Raw genomic sequence first — 19,599 nt, forward strand, 5'->3', positions numbered from 1 at the left:
CACACTAAGCTTTACGGGGTTAAGCAATCAAATTCCCTTCCAGTACAGGCCGAGATGAGAGTGTAGAAGCAATCTGGAACATAAGACTGAAGGTTGTCTTCAAAGATAATGAGACTGATGTTATAAGAACGGTAACTCCTCACATTCCCGTGTTAGGCGTAACAAACCGCTTTAGCTGTGAAAGTGCCTCCCAATCCCGACTTTCTCTCTGCGTGTGAGAGCGTGTAGAGGAACGTCTGTCTGTCAGAGAGGAATGTGTGTTCGTCTGCTTTGATCCACCTGAATCACAGACACACCCTGTCCTTCCCAATCCCAACCTCAACAACATGACAGCTGAGCTCTTTCTTTCTCTCCCTCGCATGCTTTTTACTGGAAGCCATGATTATGTGACTTTACAAGAGCTAAGGGCATTAATGCTGCAATTGCAGCTTTGCATCTGTGCTTCTCTAAACGCTGTGATGTGATAGTCAGCGCTGGAGTTCAGCTGGAGATTCACAACAGAACATCAACAGCAGCAGCTGAGATCTAAAATAACCCATTAGAGCTTCTGCGCTCGTCTCCTCCAGCACGGAAAACAGACGGAGCTGCCAAGCTCTTCTGCAAACTCTCTCACAGGCCTCTTCAAAACGATGACATGCACTTCAAGTATTTCTTATGCACTTTCTCTCCTGAACGATTTATCAGACCAAGTTATTTCAAATGAAAATAAACTATCTTTTTTCTTTGTAATATTTAATCTGCATGTAAAAACTTGCTCTAAAACAACTTCATTCTTCCACTGAAGTCAATGTGATTGTTGAAGTCCTGAGAGTCATGCCAAATTAGAGCATAAAACACAACAAGGAGGTACAAACCCTGTTCCCCATCTCCAAACTAACATGGTCATGACCTGCTGGTTTGAATTTTTGCACGGTGAAAAGTGACTTTCAAATAAAATAATGATAAACAATTCAAATAAAATGTAATTAAAATAAGTAGTTATTAAATATTCATTTAAAATATTCTACATTTAATACAGAATTGCTGCGTGCAAAATTATTAAATATCTCTATTAGGGTTTATGCAACCCTTATTTTAAATTTGAATGCATCCTGCTCTGTGCACAATTCATTGGGGAATGTTATTCTAATGAAAAAAGTGTTTCAAATTCAGTAACTTGCTCTGTTACGACTTTCCTTTTCTGCTGATGAAGCCTTCTCACATTTCTATATTCCATATACTTGATTTTAGCAACTGATCATCCTGTTGCATGCGGCAATCATTCACATCATCAATAAATTATTTGTCTCCCTCTTCTGGCCAATAATTACTATATAATCATAAACCTGGCAGGTAATTTTACAATGGCTGAGGTATCTGAACAGCTGAGGGAAGCATCATCTATAAAAGATAAACCTGCATGAGATCAGCTGAGAACTATGACAGCACTTCTGCTTTTGACTGCATTGCCTTAGTGACACAATAACTGCTTCCATCTGAGATGCTGACGGAGCAGATACGATGGACGTCTGAGAAGAGTTGTCCAAACACACAGTAGCCATGGCAGCGGATGAGAAGGACACACTCTTACTCATGTCTGTATTTATAGTCTGAACGTAAGTCATTCAAAGGAAGGGCTGACCGCACTGAGAGGACTCATTGTGAAATCACTTCACCAAACCAAAATAAATCTCAGAAAAGATGAGTGTTAGATCACCCTCCAATCACACCAGCAGCTTACAGTACATCAAATCAAAAATTGCTCATGAGTAATAGATAAACACGTAAGCGTGGGCCTTTCCAGAGCCCAGAATATTGGGAGTAAATCCCCAGCTTTCTGACATTGCCCTTATTACTAAATTGTGATGCTTTTGGGTTAGGGTTAGGAAGCATCACAAGTCGGATGGAGGGGAATCTCAGTTCATTAGGAAGTCGTTGGGAAGTCCTAATGGTTCCTCTAACCATTAGGAAGTTGTGGCCTAATGGTTATCGAGTCGGACTCGTAATCCAAAGGTTGCGGGTTTGAGTCTCGGGCCGGCAGGGATTGTAGGTGGGTGGAGTGAATGTCCAGTGCTCTCTCCACCCTCAATACCACGACTGAGGTGCTCTTGAGCAATGCACCGAACCCCCAACTGCTCCCCGGGCGCCGCAGCATAAATGCTGCCCACTGCTCCGGGTGTGTGTTCACGGTGTGTGTGTGTGTTCACTGCTGTGTGTGTGTGTGTGTGTTCACTGCTCCGGGTGTGTGTTCACGGTGTGTGTGTTCACTGCTGTGTGTGTGTGTTCACTGCTCCGGGTGTGTGTTCACGGTGTGTGTGTTCACTGCTGTGTGTGTGTATGTTCACTGCTCCGGGTGTGTGTTCACGGTGTGTGTGTTCACTGCTGTGTGTGTGTGTGTTCACTGCTACGGGTGTGTGTTCACGGTGTGTGTGTGTGTTCACTGCTGTGTGTGTGCACGTTGGATGGGTTAAATGCAGAGCACGAATTCCAAGTATGGGTCACCATACTTGGCCGTATGCCACTTCACTTCACTTTTGGTCACTAATAAAAAGTGTGAGGATGAGAAGAAAATAATGGCAGGTGAACATTTCTCATGAATGGCAGTCTTGTTTCAAGCTGTATCACTTCATCTTCAGTGAAACAAAGTTATAGCCATGAGTATGAAACTGAGACTTCATCCTTTTAACACTAGATGGTGGCAAAACACAGTATTCACAAGAGAAAAATGCATACCTTGTGTATTTACTATAGATTTTATTTGAGAAACACCATGTATCACATCCTTCCTGACAGAAAACACTGAAATGACCGGCCATGTTTTCTAATCGGCCAGTAGAAACTGCTTGTGAATCAATCTTTTTGCATGTTCAGTTTTGCTGACATCCGATTGGCTGCTGTGTCTTTAAAGGGTGGGGTTATGAATCCATTGGTTGAATGGATGGGCGTGGCTAAGTCAGTTTTGCAAAAAGCAAAAATAGCTTTATATTCACAATTAACATTGTTTTTGTAATTAAATGTAGTATAAAATGTATTTAAACAGTAGAATGCTGCACTGTTGTCACAAAACCTCACCATATTGCATATGAACAGTGTATAGTCATAATTTAGCTTGCATTTTAAGTATAGTATAAATATTAAAGTAAGAGTAGTATGCTATCCTGAACATAACTTTCCTTCAATAAAGTGCCAGTTGCCAAATAAATAAATCAATTATTATTATTAATCAGGCCATGAAAATGTAGGATAACTATACAAGAATTAAATATAATAGTTTTAGATCATGTTAACTAGTTGAAGTATGTGAAGTAAAAGCACGCATCATATTGCATAACAAACTGGCACCAGACTGCGAAAGTCAAGTGATTAAAGTGATTTATAATTTCACCAGCAGGATTGAGATGATTAAAGCAGCCAGACATTACATAACAGTCGACGATGTGAATAAAGCTCTCTAACAGTGGTGTGATTAAGTGAAAATCCAGGAGTGACTGAGACAGGCTGCTCTGTATCAGACTTACCAACACAACACATCTGACTGTACAGCAGCTCCAGTCTGTCTCCATAACTGCTCTGGTACATATCTCCATCACTGCGACTGCTACAGCGCAAAACATCCTGAGACATGGCCAGTGTCTGCTGCAGTCATGCTTAAAGACGGCTAATGATTTCCCATGCCTCCTCTGAACTTTAGTCACGGGCAATAATCAAATTATATGGCCTCCATTATCCAATAGCAAAGCTGCCTAGGTCATCTGTTTTCCAAAGAATGGGCATTTAAATAAAACTTAACAGACTTACAGATATGTCATGCAACTTTTTTCAATTTTAGTTTAAGAAATTTTAAATAAATTATCCAACAGGCCTTGTAAGGCTAGTTTTATTTTTTATTTTTTTCAATGTCTATTTGTTTATTATTTTTTTTAGTTAGTTTTAGTTATTTTAGTACATCGAGTTAAAATAAATGAAAGTGAAAAATATTTATTTGGCAACTCGATGAAATAAAATCATTTTGTTTTATTTATTTTTTATTTTTTTACTAGCAAAATTTTTATTTATTTTTTATTTATTTATTTTGTTAACTAATAACCCTGGACATGACACACAGAGAAGTTGTGACTATAATACATATTTTACTGTACAAAGTTTATTATGATAATCACTAATGATTTGGTAATAGACCAGATTGCCAACCTAATGAACACTGAGGCCACTGAACTCTCCATATTTCCGTCATGGTATAAATAAAAAATAAAAAAAGGTAATTGCAACTTTTTCACAATTAAAAATTGTCCCTTGCAATTCTTAGTTTATATCTCATAACGCAGACTTTTGTTTCAGAATTGCAAAATATAAACTATTACGAAGTCAGAATTGGTATTTCTGAGTTTATATATATATTAAAGTCTGAATTGTGAAATAAAATCAATGCAATTACCTTTTTATTCTGTGGCAGAAGCTGTGAATTCTATTGGACACGCATATGGAGGAGCATTATTAACAACAACCAATGCATCAAGTTTAGAAGAACGGAGCTACAATTAAATGCAAGTAATTGATTGAGACCCAGTTAAGATGTACCACAGTATATTATGAAACCTCATTTATGAGTCAGTGGCTAAAAATAACAGCCGAACTCAAGCAGAAGCATCCCTTTGTTCCATAAAAGCCCTTAAATCACATCCAAAGAACAGCGGCAGCCCCTTTATGGCTCCTGAAGGCCAGTCTCTGCACACATCTTCTACATGCCCCGCTGCTCCCTAAAGAACACACACTCATCCAAACATCCTACAGGATCCAAGAGCAAGACGACACAGCGGCCTCACGCTCAGCCCTCCGGCATGTGTGCGGTTTACATCAGCCGTCTGGAACTTTCCATTATAGTGGTGTTATGAGTCAAGAAACTATATACGTGCTGATGGTAGGATCCTATAGGATTATGAACATTTCTGATGTTTCTTTTTATTCAATGCACACATGGAAAAACTGAGCCTCTGGACTTCCATTTGTTATTCAAAGTTTTGATGTCATTTGCAATTCAAAGTTGTGAATTACAGTGATACTACAGTCTGGGATGTGTTCACATGTGCTCTATCAGAACAATACAGGCTGTATAGTGTACTCACAGAACCAACAACGATCTTACGACACTGCTGTATCAACTTACTATGTTCAGTAGACTACAGATACAAGAATTTAATACTATAGTCAGGTTCAACAGAGACAGACAAACCTAATCAAAACAGCACTGATAAGCTAATGGTGTCATAAATGCAGAATGTAGCCTACTTTATTAATATATTTTTATTTGTAAGGAAAAAAACTAATTAATATAATGAATATTGCTTCAATATTCTATTTATTATTTATCACTTTATGCAAGGCTAAATATATTATGTTGTTTTGCATCTTAATTTAAGAATTCTTAGATATTTTGACTAGAAGCAAGGCAAAAATGCTAAGTAAGATAAGCCTTTTTTTTTTTGAATGGGAAAAAACCTTAATGTTTCTCTGCAAATGTGATATCTAATACTACTTTATTTTGCGTTTGCAAAAATAAAATTTTTTGAATTGCATGTGCAGAATCTATACATTATGCTTCAATTTTGAAATTATGTCAAGTTTCAATTAAATACATGTATATATCAAAAATAATAGATAGTAAATTGTGTAAAATGTTGCAGTAATGAGAGAAATTAGTCAAAATCTAATCAAATGTTAATTTAAAATTATATATTATTTTATATTATATGGTTTTTAAAGTAACTGTGCATGACTGTTCATAATAATTTTTTCAAATTTCCTAATGGTATTAATATTTTCAGTAACAGAGCCAGATTTGTAACAGAAAATATGTTCAAAAAGGTGTTCAATTGTCAGCAAATATTTTTGAATTAATGCTCATAAACAATGCCTAAAAGCTTTCAATTAAATGTATTTGGGGGAAAAAATAGGTCGAAAATTCTGAAATGTGTTGACAGAAACCAAATTAAAAATGTTAATTGAAAAAATATATATATATTATTTCAGAGTAACTAACTGTGCATGAGCATTCATTTTTATAAATGTGAAAATGTATTCACTTTCCTAATCGTATTGTTATTTCAGAACGTTGAGGCAATGAGAAAATATGCTCAAAACATGTTACATTTTCAGTAAATGTTTTTAAATAGCTCATAAGCACTTCAGATCTTGTTTTTTTTACAGTCAAACCATAAATTATTCAGACACCAGATATAATTTTTGATATTATTTTTTACTAATGGGTGCAGGACACTATAGTTCATTTAACTGAGGAGAGCAAAATAAAGTAAACTGTGATATTATGCACAAAAATACAGTGGACTAGCAGTAAAATTTGGGATCAAAAATGATTCAGACACTTTGACCTGAGCATGCTTTGCTTAAGTGCTCTTCATTAATTGCTAACGCAAACTTTTTCCACCACAGACAGAACAAAATGAAGCATTGCTTGGTGATTGGTTGAGCTAAATTGGTTTGATCTAACTGTGTTCTTTAATTTATCAGCTGACAGCTATTCAACCCAATTCATTACATACCTTTCTATCAAAGTTATCTCATATTATCAAGATCAATTTGATAATGAATGAGTTCTTATATCTTATTACCATTTTCTAAACTACAGTGAATAAACTGTGATAATGTGAGAAAGGTGTCTAAATACATTTTGGTTTGACTATGTCTAAAAATTTAATTTGTTGATGCACGTCTTTTAAAACATGTTTTAAATCTTTGAAAACAAGATTTCATTGTAATCACCAGTTAAATAAAAAAAAGTATGCCTATCCATATAAGCTGCATTGCCAATCCCCTTTCTCATCTGACAAAGGGTTAATCTTCCTGTCCACAATGTCCTGGCAGAGCAAGAGAAAGAGAGACCAGCTTCTACGAGACGAAACAAGCTAAGAACTTGAGAACAACGAGATCTTCTAACTCACTACCGCTGTGACACCTCTGTGTTTCCTCAAACACGATCAGTGTGACAACATGCCCCAGCAGCAGCAGGGTGGGGAGAGCGGACCGTGAGGGGCTCAGCGGCATTAGGCCTGAAATCAATCTGCATGAGTCAGGCAGCGGGAACAGGTGGAGCGGATGGAAGACATGGCCTGTGTTCAGACATTTAAAAAAAGACGCCAGTGCAGCGTCTCTCAGCCAAACGTGGAGATCTAGCACAGTAACTTTCTCCTGAGTTTCCTCCACTTCTTTATCATGTCAAGTTTACATTCCTTCCATCCATTCTCACAGTCCTCTAACACGCTGAAAACATCACTGTGCTTTCATTCACTCTCTTCTTTCTCACTATTTGTACTCTCAAAGTGTGAACATGTTTCAATACAGAGTTGAATAAGATCATAAACCAGCGTGTCTGAACATTTAACACCACTCCAGGGCTTGCAGAACCGGTTGAGTTTGAAATCAGAAGACACACCTAGTCTCTTTTAGGACAAACTAATTAAAGTATTTCATCAATCCAGAGATAATGAAACACCCAAAGGCAATGGTGAATGTAAGTAATCATTAGAACTTTAAAATAACTACCCATCTTCACATTATTCAACAATTCATACCAAATTCAGGTTCAGTGTAAGTCAATATGAAACTGAACTGACTCCATTTACTTTCTTAACACATACTTCTTCTGAATTATTCCCAGTGCATGCTTTTCTATATTTAGTACATAATATTAGTAGACTGCTTAATATCTGCTCACGCTTTATTTTGATGGTTCCCAACAGATATTTTATCATATAATAACTTTGCAAGTACGTCAACTAATTCTACTGACCCTAACAGTCTCTATACTCTAGTGAGACTGATACTCTAATGAGAGTTAGTTGAAGTGTAGTTGACAAGTTACTTATAGTTAGTAGAATATCTAACATGGACTAATATGGATCTAAATAAAGTGTAACCATTGATGTGTTCATTTAAATTACTTTGCCTCTGAAACGTTTCGTTGATTATTTATTTGTCTCCAGTGTGGTATGTAAGCCCACTTGGGTTGTAAATGATGTTAACCTTCAGGTCTATTGATAGCATCTGTTGTATGTAGTGTTGTTATTGTTAACTAAAACTATCACAAATATTTTTCATTAACTGAAACAAAACTGAAATAAAACATATTTTAAATATAAATACCAGACGAAAAACTCGAAATACTTAATTGAAAACTAAAAATGTTGATTTGGCAATTAATACAAATTTTAAGTACTAAAATTACTAAAACTAAAACTGAAATAAAAATAAATTCAAGCTGAATAAAAAAATATTAAACTACTTAAAATGGCAAATAAAATAACTAAAATTAAAATAACCTGAAAAATGTGAAAATACATAAAATAAACACTAATTAAAATGTTTATTAAATACTCTATTAGCATGTAAATAATAGTGAAATTACATATATGCTGTTGATTGCCACAGACAATTATTTTGACTTAAATTTTTTATTAAAAAAAATAAAAATACAAATGTAGTTGACAGCTGCGAAGCAAAGTCCACACATTTAGTTGTGTTTTTACAAAGAAGTCGTCATAGATGCTGACCACAAAGCTAAAAATAGACAGTATACAGTAATATACAGTAAGGGTCAGCATTATGTTTGGAAACCAAAGCAACTTTGGAGTTACAGTAGGGTACATTTCTCTATTATTACAGCGTGAGAGAAGCCTGCTTCAAGCTCGAAACAGGTGGAAGCGTTTTTACAGCTCTCAAAAATAGCGCAGATACGGGACACCTCACATTCCCATGCAGACACAGAGAATTTCCTTCTGAAATCCAACTCTCGTCCTGTTTTTCCACCCACCCACCGCGCTTTAACACGATCAAACCATCCGTCAGACCTGCCGAATATAACTCCTCCAGGTAGAGCTCGCACCTACATCCACAAAAATAACTAACGAATCATCCAAAACTAAAACACATCACAGATAACTAAAGTGTGAACGGGTTTAAATATGGAATAGAATTTAGAACTCGATGTCTGAAAGAGAAGCATTTTGTATGACAACACTGAGATGTTCCTTCCCACCTCCGCCAACGTTTGACACACAAACAAACATATAATAAAAGACACTTAACTATCTGACCTACCAGGTATGATCTTCATGAAGTTTGAGGAACAGCAAAGGCGGACAAGCAGAGCAATACGTGCCAATAAAGAGAGAAAAAGAGTCTGGGTTTGTTTGGTGGCCACGGCCCCCTTCTTATTTTTGACGGCCCATGCCTGCTGTTTGGATATGTCAGCTGCTCCCGGTGGCTTTGCAATTAGGTGGGCGGAGGCTAAGGGTCGGGACGGGACGGGGGCGAGTGGGGTGGTGTGAGTGGGAAAGGGGAAAACAGCCCACTGTGGATATAAATATCAGCCTGGGCTCACACTGGCACAGATAGAAACTGATGAAACCAGCGCTGCCCTCTTGGAACAGAGATCAGTTTTTTCCTGGATGATGATTGAGTTATTCTCTGATATATTGCATCACAGTCTCTCGGCTTTACTCTCCCTCAGAATTTGCTTCAGTTCTGCTGTCAGTCACTAAGGGCCAGTTTTTACTTAGCACAAAGCGTCTTTTGATGTCTAAATAGTACTGTCAGGATTCACTAAAGACATGCAGTGAAGAATTAGCACTGAGAAGGCGTGGACAATTTGTAGGAGTTTTGCCTTAAGACACACAATTTATGGGAGAAGAGTATTAAAATTAATCATGCAATTACGCAATTTACTAATGTTTGCGCTCATCAAATTACTGGTATTTGCTCCATTATTTAACACCCCAAAAAAGCATGTCTTAAACTCTTTTGTGCTTGAAATGGCTGCAATTATTGTTGCTAGAGGAGGCACCGCAGAGAACAGAGAGCACGTGGTAGAAGGGAGAGGATTTTTTCCACACGTAGTCATTTATTTGGAACGCCAGAAGAACACAGTATCCGAATGTCGATATGTAAATGAGATGTTGCATCTGTGTTCTTTAATTAGCCCCAAGACGGCAGTTTCATTAATATTTGTGAGGAATAATTGGCATGAAATGGCAAAATACAATGAACTGATAGAGTGTACCCTTGTGAAAAAGAGCACTTTAAATCTTAAAAGTATATTTTGAAAAACTGTACTAGCAGATAATATATGAATTAAATAAAAAGCCACTTAAGTGACTTAAGAGACACTTGCATGACTGTTTCTTAACACACTTAAGTACACATTTAAAAAGTATACCTTGTAATAATATCACATTTAAAGTTTTTAAATAATTGAATCATTAAATCATATAAAAATAATTGCTTATGCTTTAAAGAAGTACATTTATTTTGATGTGTTGTCTAACATACTAAAGCACATGTATAACACTTGATTATAATTTGAACTAAAGTGAGTTATTCAATATATAATTTATAGTTAATATATTTTAAAATGCAACTTCATCACTACAAGTTTCAATAGAAATACATACAGCAGTAAAACTTTAACCATATTTCAAAGACAATAGACGTAATTACAAAATAACATATAAAAATGTACTTAAAGGTCCTATGTGGGTCAGAAACACTCCAAAGTTCAACTAATTGCATTTAACATACATTTAAATGACAACATTTTATTTCATTTGCAAATAACATGCATTTAATTGTCTATATTCAGCTTGCACTTAAGTATATATTTTAAAAGCATATTATTTCCATAATAAATACTCTTTTTAAAGTATGCTAAAGTAAAGTGTACTCCTTTTCACACTTGGAAAAGCACATGAGTGCCAGGGTTCATGTTTTTCATTTATATATGGGATTCCTGGCATAATTGGAAATCCCTTGTGCCATATCACGAGCCTTTACTGGCCACCCATGAAGCTGGACATAAACTAAATATAGTGGAGTTTTCCACAGTAATCCACTGAAATTAGCATATGGCGCTGTGAATTACGGTGTTGACAGAGTGTCAATTTTATTTGCCCTACATGTTTACAGCGCTTATGACTGTGATTAAATCAAGTATTTGTAGGCGTCTAATTTGCAGGACTTGGCATGTGAACTATTTGGAAAATGAGATGAGCACTGACTGATCAAAACTAGTATTCAGGCTCATTATAAACAGGTCTAAACATGTGTGGGTCAGCTTTCCTGTTGAATTAACGTACACTGAAATTAATCACCTTAATTTAGCATGTAAATGATAGACTAATAAAAGATGCTTTCAGAAGTTTTAAAGCTACTTTTTTCAATCAAATACTACTTTATTATGGTAGGACCTCTTATTGTCAGTAAACAAACAAATAAATAAATAATCATGGCAACTAACTTTACATAATGCTTCATCCACACAAGCAGGTGTCAGTAGCATAAAATCAGAGACCCCTTTTGTACACCGAAAAAACAAGTGGTGTAGGATTTACTTTGAAATAATTCAATAATTAACTCAAAAATTGCTAGTAACTTTCATAAATAATTCCAAAGAAATGGCAAGTAACACATTGAATTAAAAAAAATGTAATTATTAAGTAGAAAGACTTGAAATAGTATTTTCTTGTCAAATGTACTCCAGTAATCTTTGTTTTATTTACAACTTCAAACAATCATTTTAGAGTCATGTTATGAGTCATGTTATGAGTCAGATGATCATTTGAATGAGGCAGTGAAGCAACAAAACAAAAATTAAGCATAGAGGAAAGTCACTTCCTCTGGGAAAAATATAAGTTCTTATCATGTAGACAGAAAAGACTATTTCAAAGGAATTTATCATAAACCTTTTACATATTTCTGTCAGTAGAAGCACTGATGGTTTACTGAGGTATGGCTAGATCTGGGACCATTACGTTTTTCATGAAAAGTAGGCTATTTATCACATGTCCCGTATTATTAATATAGTTTAATGGGTTTATTATCTCTGTCTGAGCCAGTGCATAATCTCTTGATTTTGGTAAGACAGTATAAATCACCAATAAAGACAGAGCAACCTGTTATATTCATGCATGCATGTCAACATTAGCTGACAGCAACCAGGTCTCAGGGTAGCCTATCCATTGACACCTCATAAATATTCAACAAGAAAACAGATGTAGGAGAGACTAGCTGTCAAATGATTAAACTATACATGGTATAACACTAACTATAGCATTGAGAGTCAAAAGTCCAATTGCACAACGGGGTAAAGCTAGGTTTATGTTATTTCTAATACACTTTTTACTTTAAAAATAACATTTTTACATTCTGATACATTAAGATTTAATGATGAATATTTATAAATGGAAGCAAGATTAATACGAATGTGTGGATTCCTTAGCCAGCGATGTCATGTGTTGTATGTTAACCAGATTTTAAGATGTTAAAACTTTAAGCATTACGTGTACAAAAAAAATCCAATATCATATTTTTAAAAAGAGCTAGGTAAGAAGTGAACAACGAAACTGTAAACCTTTAAGATCGAGTGAAAGCATGAAAAAAAATCTGCCTAAACATAAAATGACTTTCAAATATACCCCTATTTTGAGAAAATGTCACTGGAGTCAAAAGTATGACATTTCATTTTTATCATGAATATAGACCCGTCTCTACAAAAGGTGAAGAGATGAAGGGCCAGTTATAGGAGTCACAGCACCAGACACTGCTAGAATGTGTCCAATAAGACTTCTTAAAGTCAGTTTAATTAGGCTCCTCTGAACCGACTGCATGACTCATGAACTGCACCACAATCATGTGGCACTGAGGAAATCGAGAGCGCCTGTCACAACATCACAAATATGCAGGAATTTATGGTGGAGGCGGACAGAAATGCTCACTTGCACAACACTCTGCTGCTTGAACAGAGAACAGTGCAAATGGAGATCTTAAACTTGTTGCTCATACATGTCCAATGTATTACTCAAGGATTACTAATGAATAAAGCATTGCTTCTAAGCCATTACAGAAGAACAAAAAGTTACTAGGTACAAAAAAAATCATTTCCATCCTAGCTGTAGGCTAAAATTTCACTTGACACCACATGACGGAGCTTCAATTGAAAAGATCTGCTGAAGGTGAAACAGGGAGACAGATCTGGAGAGATACAGTAGGGGGCAGCAGAAAATTACAGAGATGAAACCTCAAGCACATCTGACTCGAGTTAGTCTAAGCATAATATTGTACAAGTTATTTTTCCTCTTCAAATCCAATTGCATTTGGTTGGAATATGGGAAATGTGGCTTCTCAAAAGATGCCTGCCACGATGAAGTGACTAACAAAACCTTCAAACAAAAGGCTAATTGTTTTTGGATGGTTCCTCTGTGATACACCTACTGAACACACCCATTAGATTGTGCAAACTCTTTAACTACTTTCTGTCATTTCTTAATGCATACACCCAGATTCACTAACTCTACAAATAGTAGATTGTTCCAGTAGTTTCTTTAAATGGCTTTGCATTTATACAAGCATAAACTGAAATGCAAATCTATACAAACAACAAAAGCAACTGCAACACGCATTCCAGAGATCTCTGTTGCACTAGGGGAGGAAGACAATGGTCGAATTTGGGATGGACAGCTGTATCTGTGGTATGTCAAATTACATAATAAACAAAGTGACAAAGCAGAAGTCTCCAGATAATAGTTGGCCACTGGAAACCAGATACTAGGAGTAAAAAAACACAGGAAATAACCAAACACACGTGCTTCCTGCAGAAGTGGCACACAGGGTCCTCTAAGCACAGCATTGATTTTTAGAGGAGCTCTTTTTTCTATTCAGAGAACTGAAAAGCTATAGCTGTGGTTTGTGTTTGGCAGCAGGGAGTGGAGAACTGACTCCAAACATTGTTGTATTGTCAGAAACACAGTGCTGCTTAACTGCTCATTACTGGCAGACTGGTATTCCCCATGAAAAGAATGAAAACTTGCAACTGAATCACACGCCTCAATATGCTACAGAGCAAATGGTGGTTGCGAAACATTGCACGCATAATTTGATGTTTTGGGTGTGGATGTGGCATGAATCACTGCGAGAGGTTAATTTCTCGAAATAACTGGAACAAATATACCCAGATTTGTGCTTGTAGAAAGCAGCAGTGACAAACAGGACAAGCTGAAAAATATCACTAAATAAAAAAATGCACATTGTTGCATGGACAACACATGTTTTGAAAAAAGCTCCACAGTTTTTGATACAAGTTGCCTGCACTGCAGTATAAGCTTCTCTGCACAATCTGCAAAACCTACTTATTAATGTTTAATTCACTTAACATAAAGCTCAGGCACCGTTCACTCAACACACATATAAAGTTACACGCCTCTCAAGCAAAGCATGCTCAACCATCTAATAACAGCACAACTATTCTGACACCACACCAGTCACCTTGAACCTCCCACACAGCAAATAAGGATGGAAACCGGAGCAGTGCAACCAACATCAAAGCACGTTAAAGAAAGACTCATGAAAAGGACTCATACCTTCTACGAATTTGGGGAAGGTTTTCTCCTCGGGATCTTGGAGTGAATGATCCCAGCAAGTCTCTTCAATGGGACCCTGCAGGAGACCACGCTCTATGGCCAGCTCCTCCAAGACATCATAGTCCAAATCATCTCCTGTGATCTCTGGCACTGGGGGTGTAACAGGTTGGTCTGCAACAGGACTGGCAATCTGTTGTACTTCAATCACCTCCTCTACCACAACGATCTTCTTCCGCATGGCGTCGTCTAGGGACTGTTCTTGCTCGTCGCAGGTATTCTCAGGTGTGATGACAGGCTGTGCAGGGGCCTTGTTATCCGAGAGCTTGCTCTGCTTCTCTAAACTCTGCTGTGTGTCAGGAGCAGGCGTGTGTTGTGCAACGCTGGGAGGTTCCCCCTGCTCGGGGAGGGGGGTGAGCTGGGCCGAGGCTGCTGCTGCTGACGCTGAGGCTGCCGGCGCTTCCCACTGTCTCTGAGGGGAGGGTGTTTTTCCTTTCAGAACCTCCCGTTTTTCAGGCGAGGGCTGCACAGGCTCCACCTTCCCTTTGTGAGCCGGGGCCTCATTCTGTACAGCTGTTGGCTGCACGCTCTCCACAGCATGCATTCCCTCAGGGGATGTCTTTGCAGAATCATTTGTTGGGCCCTCGACCTTAAGAAAGTCAACCTGACCAGCATTCTCGGTCTTTAGCTCTTTCACCTTTGTCTCAGCTATAGGCGGTGGGACTTGTTTTGCAGCTAAAGTTTTGTTAGCAGATTTCTGCTTTTTCTTCTTTCCTTTTGAAGGCTTTGAGGCATCCTCTGCATCTCCGTCTTTTGCAGCTGTAGTGACTACAGGTTTCTCAGTCAGTTTTGCTGGTGATGGCTTTTGTTGAATAGAATCCGAATCTGTATCAGATTCCAATTTCTTAGGCGTTCGTGCAAGGACTTCTGAAGTCTTGCTGGAGTCAGCTGTGGCAATCTTCACTTCAGCAGCTGTAGACGGGGACTGAGATTCAGGGCTGAGATCAGGCTTGTGACTTTTGACCTCTGCCTTGACCTCAGCTATAGAAATGGCACGAGGAATCTCCACCTTTTCATGAACTTTCGAAGGACGAGTGTTGTCATCTTTAGGTGCTTCTTGGACATCCTTTGTTTTTTGGGAACCAAGTGCTTTCTGTTGTTTGTTAATCATTTGAACAGTGCTAGATGCTGTGGGTGGCACTGCTGTCTTCTCCACAGAAACCTGCAGTGGCAGATTAATCTCTGATTTCTTTTCAGCAATGTGTTTTGACAAATCTTCTTCTTTCTTAGGCAGGGGTGGCACTGCTGATTCTAGAGATTTGACAGACACCTGGGTGCTAATGGAGGTAGTTGACTTTGTCTCATCGGCATGAACAGCAGGCACATCATGTGGTTCAATGGAGGTCTGATTTGTAACGTCTGTCTTGATTGGTTGTTCTTGCGCAATTTTGGTCAGCATGGTTTTCTGTGCTTTCTCCAATTTTGGTTTTGATGGAGAAGGATGAGGAGGATCCTTATGCGTTTTGCTATCGATTGAGGGTGTGGTTTCTACAGAGACATTAATGCACACGTCTTCCTTGGTCTTTTCTTTGACTGCTTCAATAGAGACAGAAACTGCAGAGGATTGCACTGCTGTTGATAAAACGGTTGGTATATCCTGCACATTTTTGGTCTTTGTGTTTTTTTGCATTTTTTGCACTTTTGGTTTTGATGGACGAGGAGCATCCTTATCCTCTTTGCTATCATCTTTGGATGTGGTTTCTTGAGAGACACTGACACTCACTTCTTCCTTGGGCTTTTCTTTGACTGCTTCAGTAGAGACAGAGGATTTCACTGCAACTGTCTCTACTGCTGAAGAAGCAGCTGCCACATCCTGCATATTTTTAGTTTTCTGTGTTTTCTCCACCTTTGGTTTTGATAGAGTAGGATGAGGAGCAGTCTTAGCCATTTTACTATCATTAGTTACTGTGAATACAGTTTCCTGGGAGACTTTCATAAAGATGTCTTCCTTTGGCTTTTCTTTGACTGCTTCAGCAGAGACAGAAAAAACAGAGGATTCCACTTTTGTTGCCTCCACCTTTGACAAAACATATGGTATATTCTGCACATTTTTGGTCTTTGTAGTTTTCTCTGCTTTTGGTTTTGATGCAGTAAGATGAGAAGCATCCTTATCTATTTTGCCATCACCTTTGGGTGTGGTTTCCTGGGAAACACTGACACACATTTCTTCCTTCCTTTCTTCGACTGCTTTAGCAGAGACAGAGGATTCCACTGTAGTTGTCTCCACTGCTGGTGAAACAGTTGCAACATTCTGCACATTTTTGGTCACAGAGTCTTGCTGTGTTTTCTCCACCTTTGATTTTGACAGAGTAGGACGAGTAGCAACCTTATCTATTTTGCTATCACCTTTTTGTGTGGTTTCCACTTCTTCCTTGGGCTTTTCTTCAGCTGCTTCAGCAGGAAATATAGTGGACTGCACTGCTGTTGCCTCCACAGCTGGTACATCCTGCACATTTTTGGTCTGTGTGGTTTTCTGCGTTTTCTCCACTTTTGGTTTCAGTGGAATAGGATGAGAAGCATCTTTATCTGATTTGCTATCCTTATCTGTTTGGGATGTGATTTGAGAGACCTTGATACACACTTCTTCCTTGAGCTTTTCTTTGACTGCTTCAGTGGAGACAGAGGATTTCACTGCAGTTGTCTCTACTGCTGATGAAACAGCTGGCACATTTTTTGTCACCAAGGTTTGCTGTGCTTTCTCCACCTTCGGTTCTGAGGGAGTAGGTCGAGGAGCATCTTTAGCCATTTTGCTATTATCTGCAACTGTGGATGTGGTTTTCTTAGTGATCTTAATAAACACCTCTTCCTTGGGCTTTTCTTTTACTGCTTCAACTGACACAGAGGATTCGCCTGATGTTGCCTCAACTGTTGATGAAGCCTCCTGCACATTTATGGCCATAGTAGTTTTCTGTGTTTTTTCCAGCTTCGGTTTTGAGGCAGTGGGTTGAGGAGCATCTTTAGCTGTTTCAGAGGATGTGGTTTGCTGGAAGACCTTGACAAATACCTCTTCCTTGGGCTTTTCTTTGACTGCTTCAGTATGGACCGAAAACACAGAGGATTCCACTGCTGATGGAACAGCTGGCAAATCCTGCACATTTTTCATCACAGGGGTTTTCTGTGTTTTCTCCACCTTCGGTTTTGAGGGAGTAAGATGACGAGCATCCTTAGCCGTTTTGCCATCTCCAGCTGCTGTGGATGTTGTTTCACGTGAGACCTTGATAGACACTTCTTCTTTGGGCTTTTCTTTGACTGCTTCAGTATGGACAGAAAACAAAGAGGATTCCACTGCTGTTGCGCCCACATTTGAAGAAATGGTTGGCAGATCTTGGCTCACATGAACCTTTTGTATTTTCTGAACGAATGCTGTCTTGGTGCATTCCTTGAGTTCCATCATCTTTTCCTGTTCAACTGGCTTGGCATGGTACGTTTCAATACGAGGCATTTGGGAGACCGAATGCATAGCGACCTTCCTCCTAACACTTGGTTGCATCTCACTGGTGTAATCGCGGATATCAGAAAGCATGGGCTGCTCTTTGGATTCCCTGGGTCTGATCTGAGCGCTAGACATTGGACGACCTCTAAATCTTGGTGTTCTCTCATTGGATTCAGTCATTTCAGCCTCATCCCTGCTCGGCATTTTGTGACGATACGCCTGTCGATCCAGCAAAGCCTCTTGCTTTTCTGCACCCATCCTGCCGGGTTTGGGAACATAAGACGTTGGACCCTGAACCGATTGAACCCGTTCTGCCCTGCGGGCGATGGCCAGAGTGGCAGCTGGCCGTTGTACTCTCTGCAGCGGCGTGGGAACGATCTCCGGAGGCAAATGCAGGTAATCGCGCAAGTAGACAATCCCTTCATTTGTAAGGTACCAGTAGTAATGCCTCCACGCAAAGGTCTCCCTCACATATCCCCTGGACTTCAGCGAGCCCATGGCTCTAATCACATGCAGGTTATCCACGCTAGGAATCTCAGGGTGCTTGGTCTGAGGCCGTTTGTCTTTCTTGGCCACCATGACGCCATCCCGAAACAGGCGCTCATAGATGGCCTTCAGGTTGTCCAGGGGCATTACCATTCCAGCAACCATTGTGCTTCCTTAGTCGTGCAGCGTCTGAATAAACAGGAACAGCTTTGCCAAAGAAGAACAAATCACTGAATGACCTCAGTTCTGTGGCAGAGCCTGCTGCCACGTGCTATCAATTCAATCAAAAAAGACGCTAAAAATAAATACAACCTGCTATTCTGCGTTTGTCCGCTGTTGTATAGCTAACTTGCCTCCTAATCAAAAGAGTTTCTTCTTTCTTCTCAAACGTTCTCGGAGGCAAAGGAAAAACTCAGAAAAGGAAAACTGTGCTCTCCTTTACTCAGCCTTCCTTGGAAGTGAGCATAGTCCGGACTGGCAGAGCTGCAATGAGAGGGGGTGTGTGTAAAAGAGAGAAAGAGGGAGAGTACTATGATCCCATCGGCTCCTCCCACCTCAGAAACTGTTAGAACCAAACTGCCCGCTCGGCAGACTCTCAACAGTTGTGAAGTAAACACTTGCAAAGATAATCAGCAAAAGTGCAGCGAGCAAAAATAGAACTCCAAGAATAGAGAAAAAAATGTGCCTGTTTAGCACACCTATGTCTCACTGAGGCATATGCACAGAAAGGGCTAGGAGGAACCACCCACAGCTGTGCACAGCACACATTACACACCGCCGGGTGTGTTGGATCCTCTCATAAGGAGAGAGAGTAGATTGGTCAATGAGAAGCTAGGTTAGAGAAAAGGAGACACCTTTCATGTATGCCATCCAATAGGTGACATTTACGGTTATTAACACCCACCTCAGGCAAGCAAGGTTTACACACTTCATATCATGTGACGGGACACTCCTTTTGCCCTACAAACACTTGCACTCCTCAAAACATTCCTTACAGCAAGTCCTTTGGATACGAAATAAAAAAGGTTGACATAGAACATTTGAATACGCATAACTGACTTAACTGATGAATCACATACTGCACAGGAAGAAAGCATGAGACAGCAGCGACTCCAATGGGGAAAAAAGTATGTCATTGTTAATGTTATTATAAGTGCAAACACAAAACATATGGTACGGTTTAGCTTATTTTAAACTAATGAGCAGCTGGTTAATGTTTTG

General features: G+C 38.8%; 2 protein-coding genes across 3 annotated transcripts in view; both read right to left on the minus strand.

Annotated features, from left to right (window-relative positions):
* LOC306878348 (plectin-like) overlaps positions 1-19,599 on the minus strand; it is a gene marked incomplete at its 5' end in the record, with an annotated part of 125,923 nt that overhangs the window by 54,352 nt on the left and 51,972 nt on the right. The window contains one exon of one of the 2 annotated variants that reach the window (XM_079430631.1): positions 14,403-15,003. The exons of the other annotated variant lie outside the window; for it this stretch is intronic. Coding sequence (XP_079286757.1) covers positions 14,403-15,003 — 601 coding nt within the window. Of the gene's footprint in view, positions 1-14,402; positions 15,004-19,599 lie in introns of those variants that run through there. 2 annotated transcript variants of the gene reach the window in all.
* On the minus strand, positions 15,008-18,848 carry LOC306877577 (uncharacterized protein; the record flags this gene model as incomplete). The annotated part of the gene is made up of 2 exons (XM_079429420.1): positions 15,069-18,848; positions 15,008-15,018 (listed from the first exon to the last, which is right to left on the minus strand). The coding sequence occupies exons 1-2, from the start codon at positions 18,541-18,543 to the stop codon at positions 15,008-15,010; spliced, it is 3,486 nt and encodes a 1,161-aa protein (XP_079285546.1). The 5' UTR covers positions 18,544-18,848.

The sequence above is a fragment of the Barbus barbus genome, assembly GCF_936440315.1.
Source record: "Barbus barbus genome assembly, chromosome: 12".
In the NCBI taxonomy this organism is placed as follows: Eukaryota; Metazoa; Chordata; class Actinopteri; order Cypriniformes; family Cyprinidae; genus Barbus; species Barbus barbus.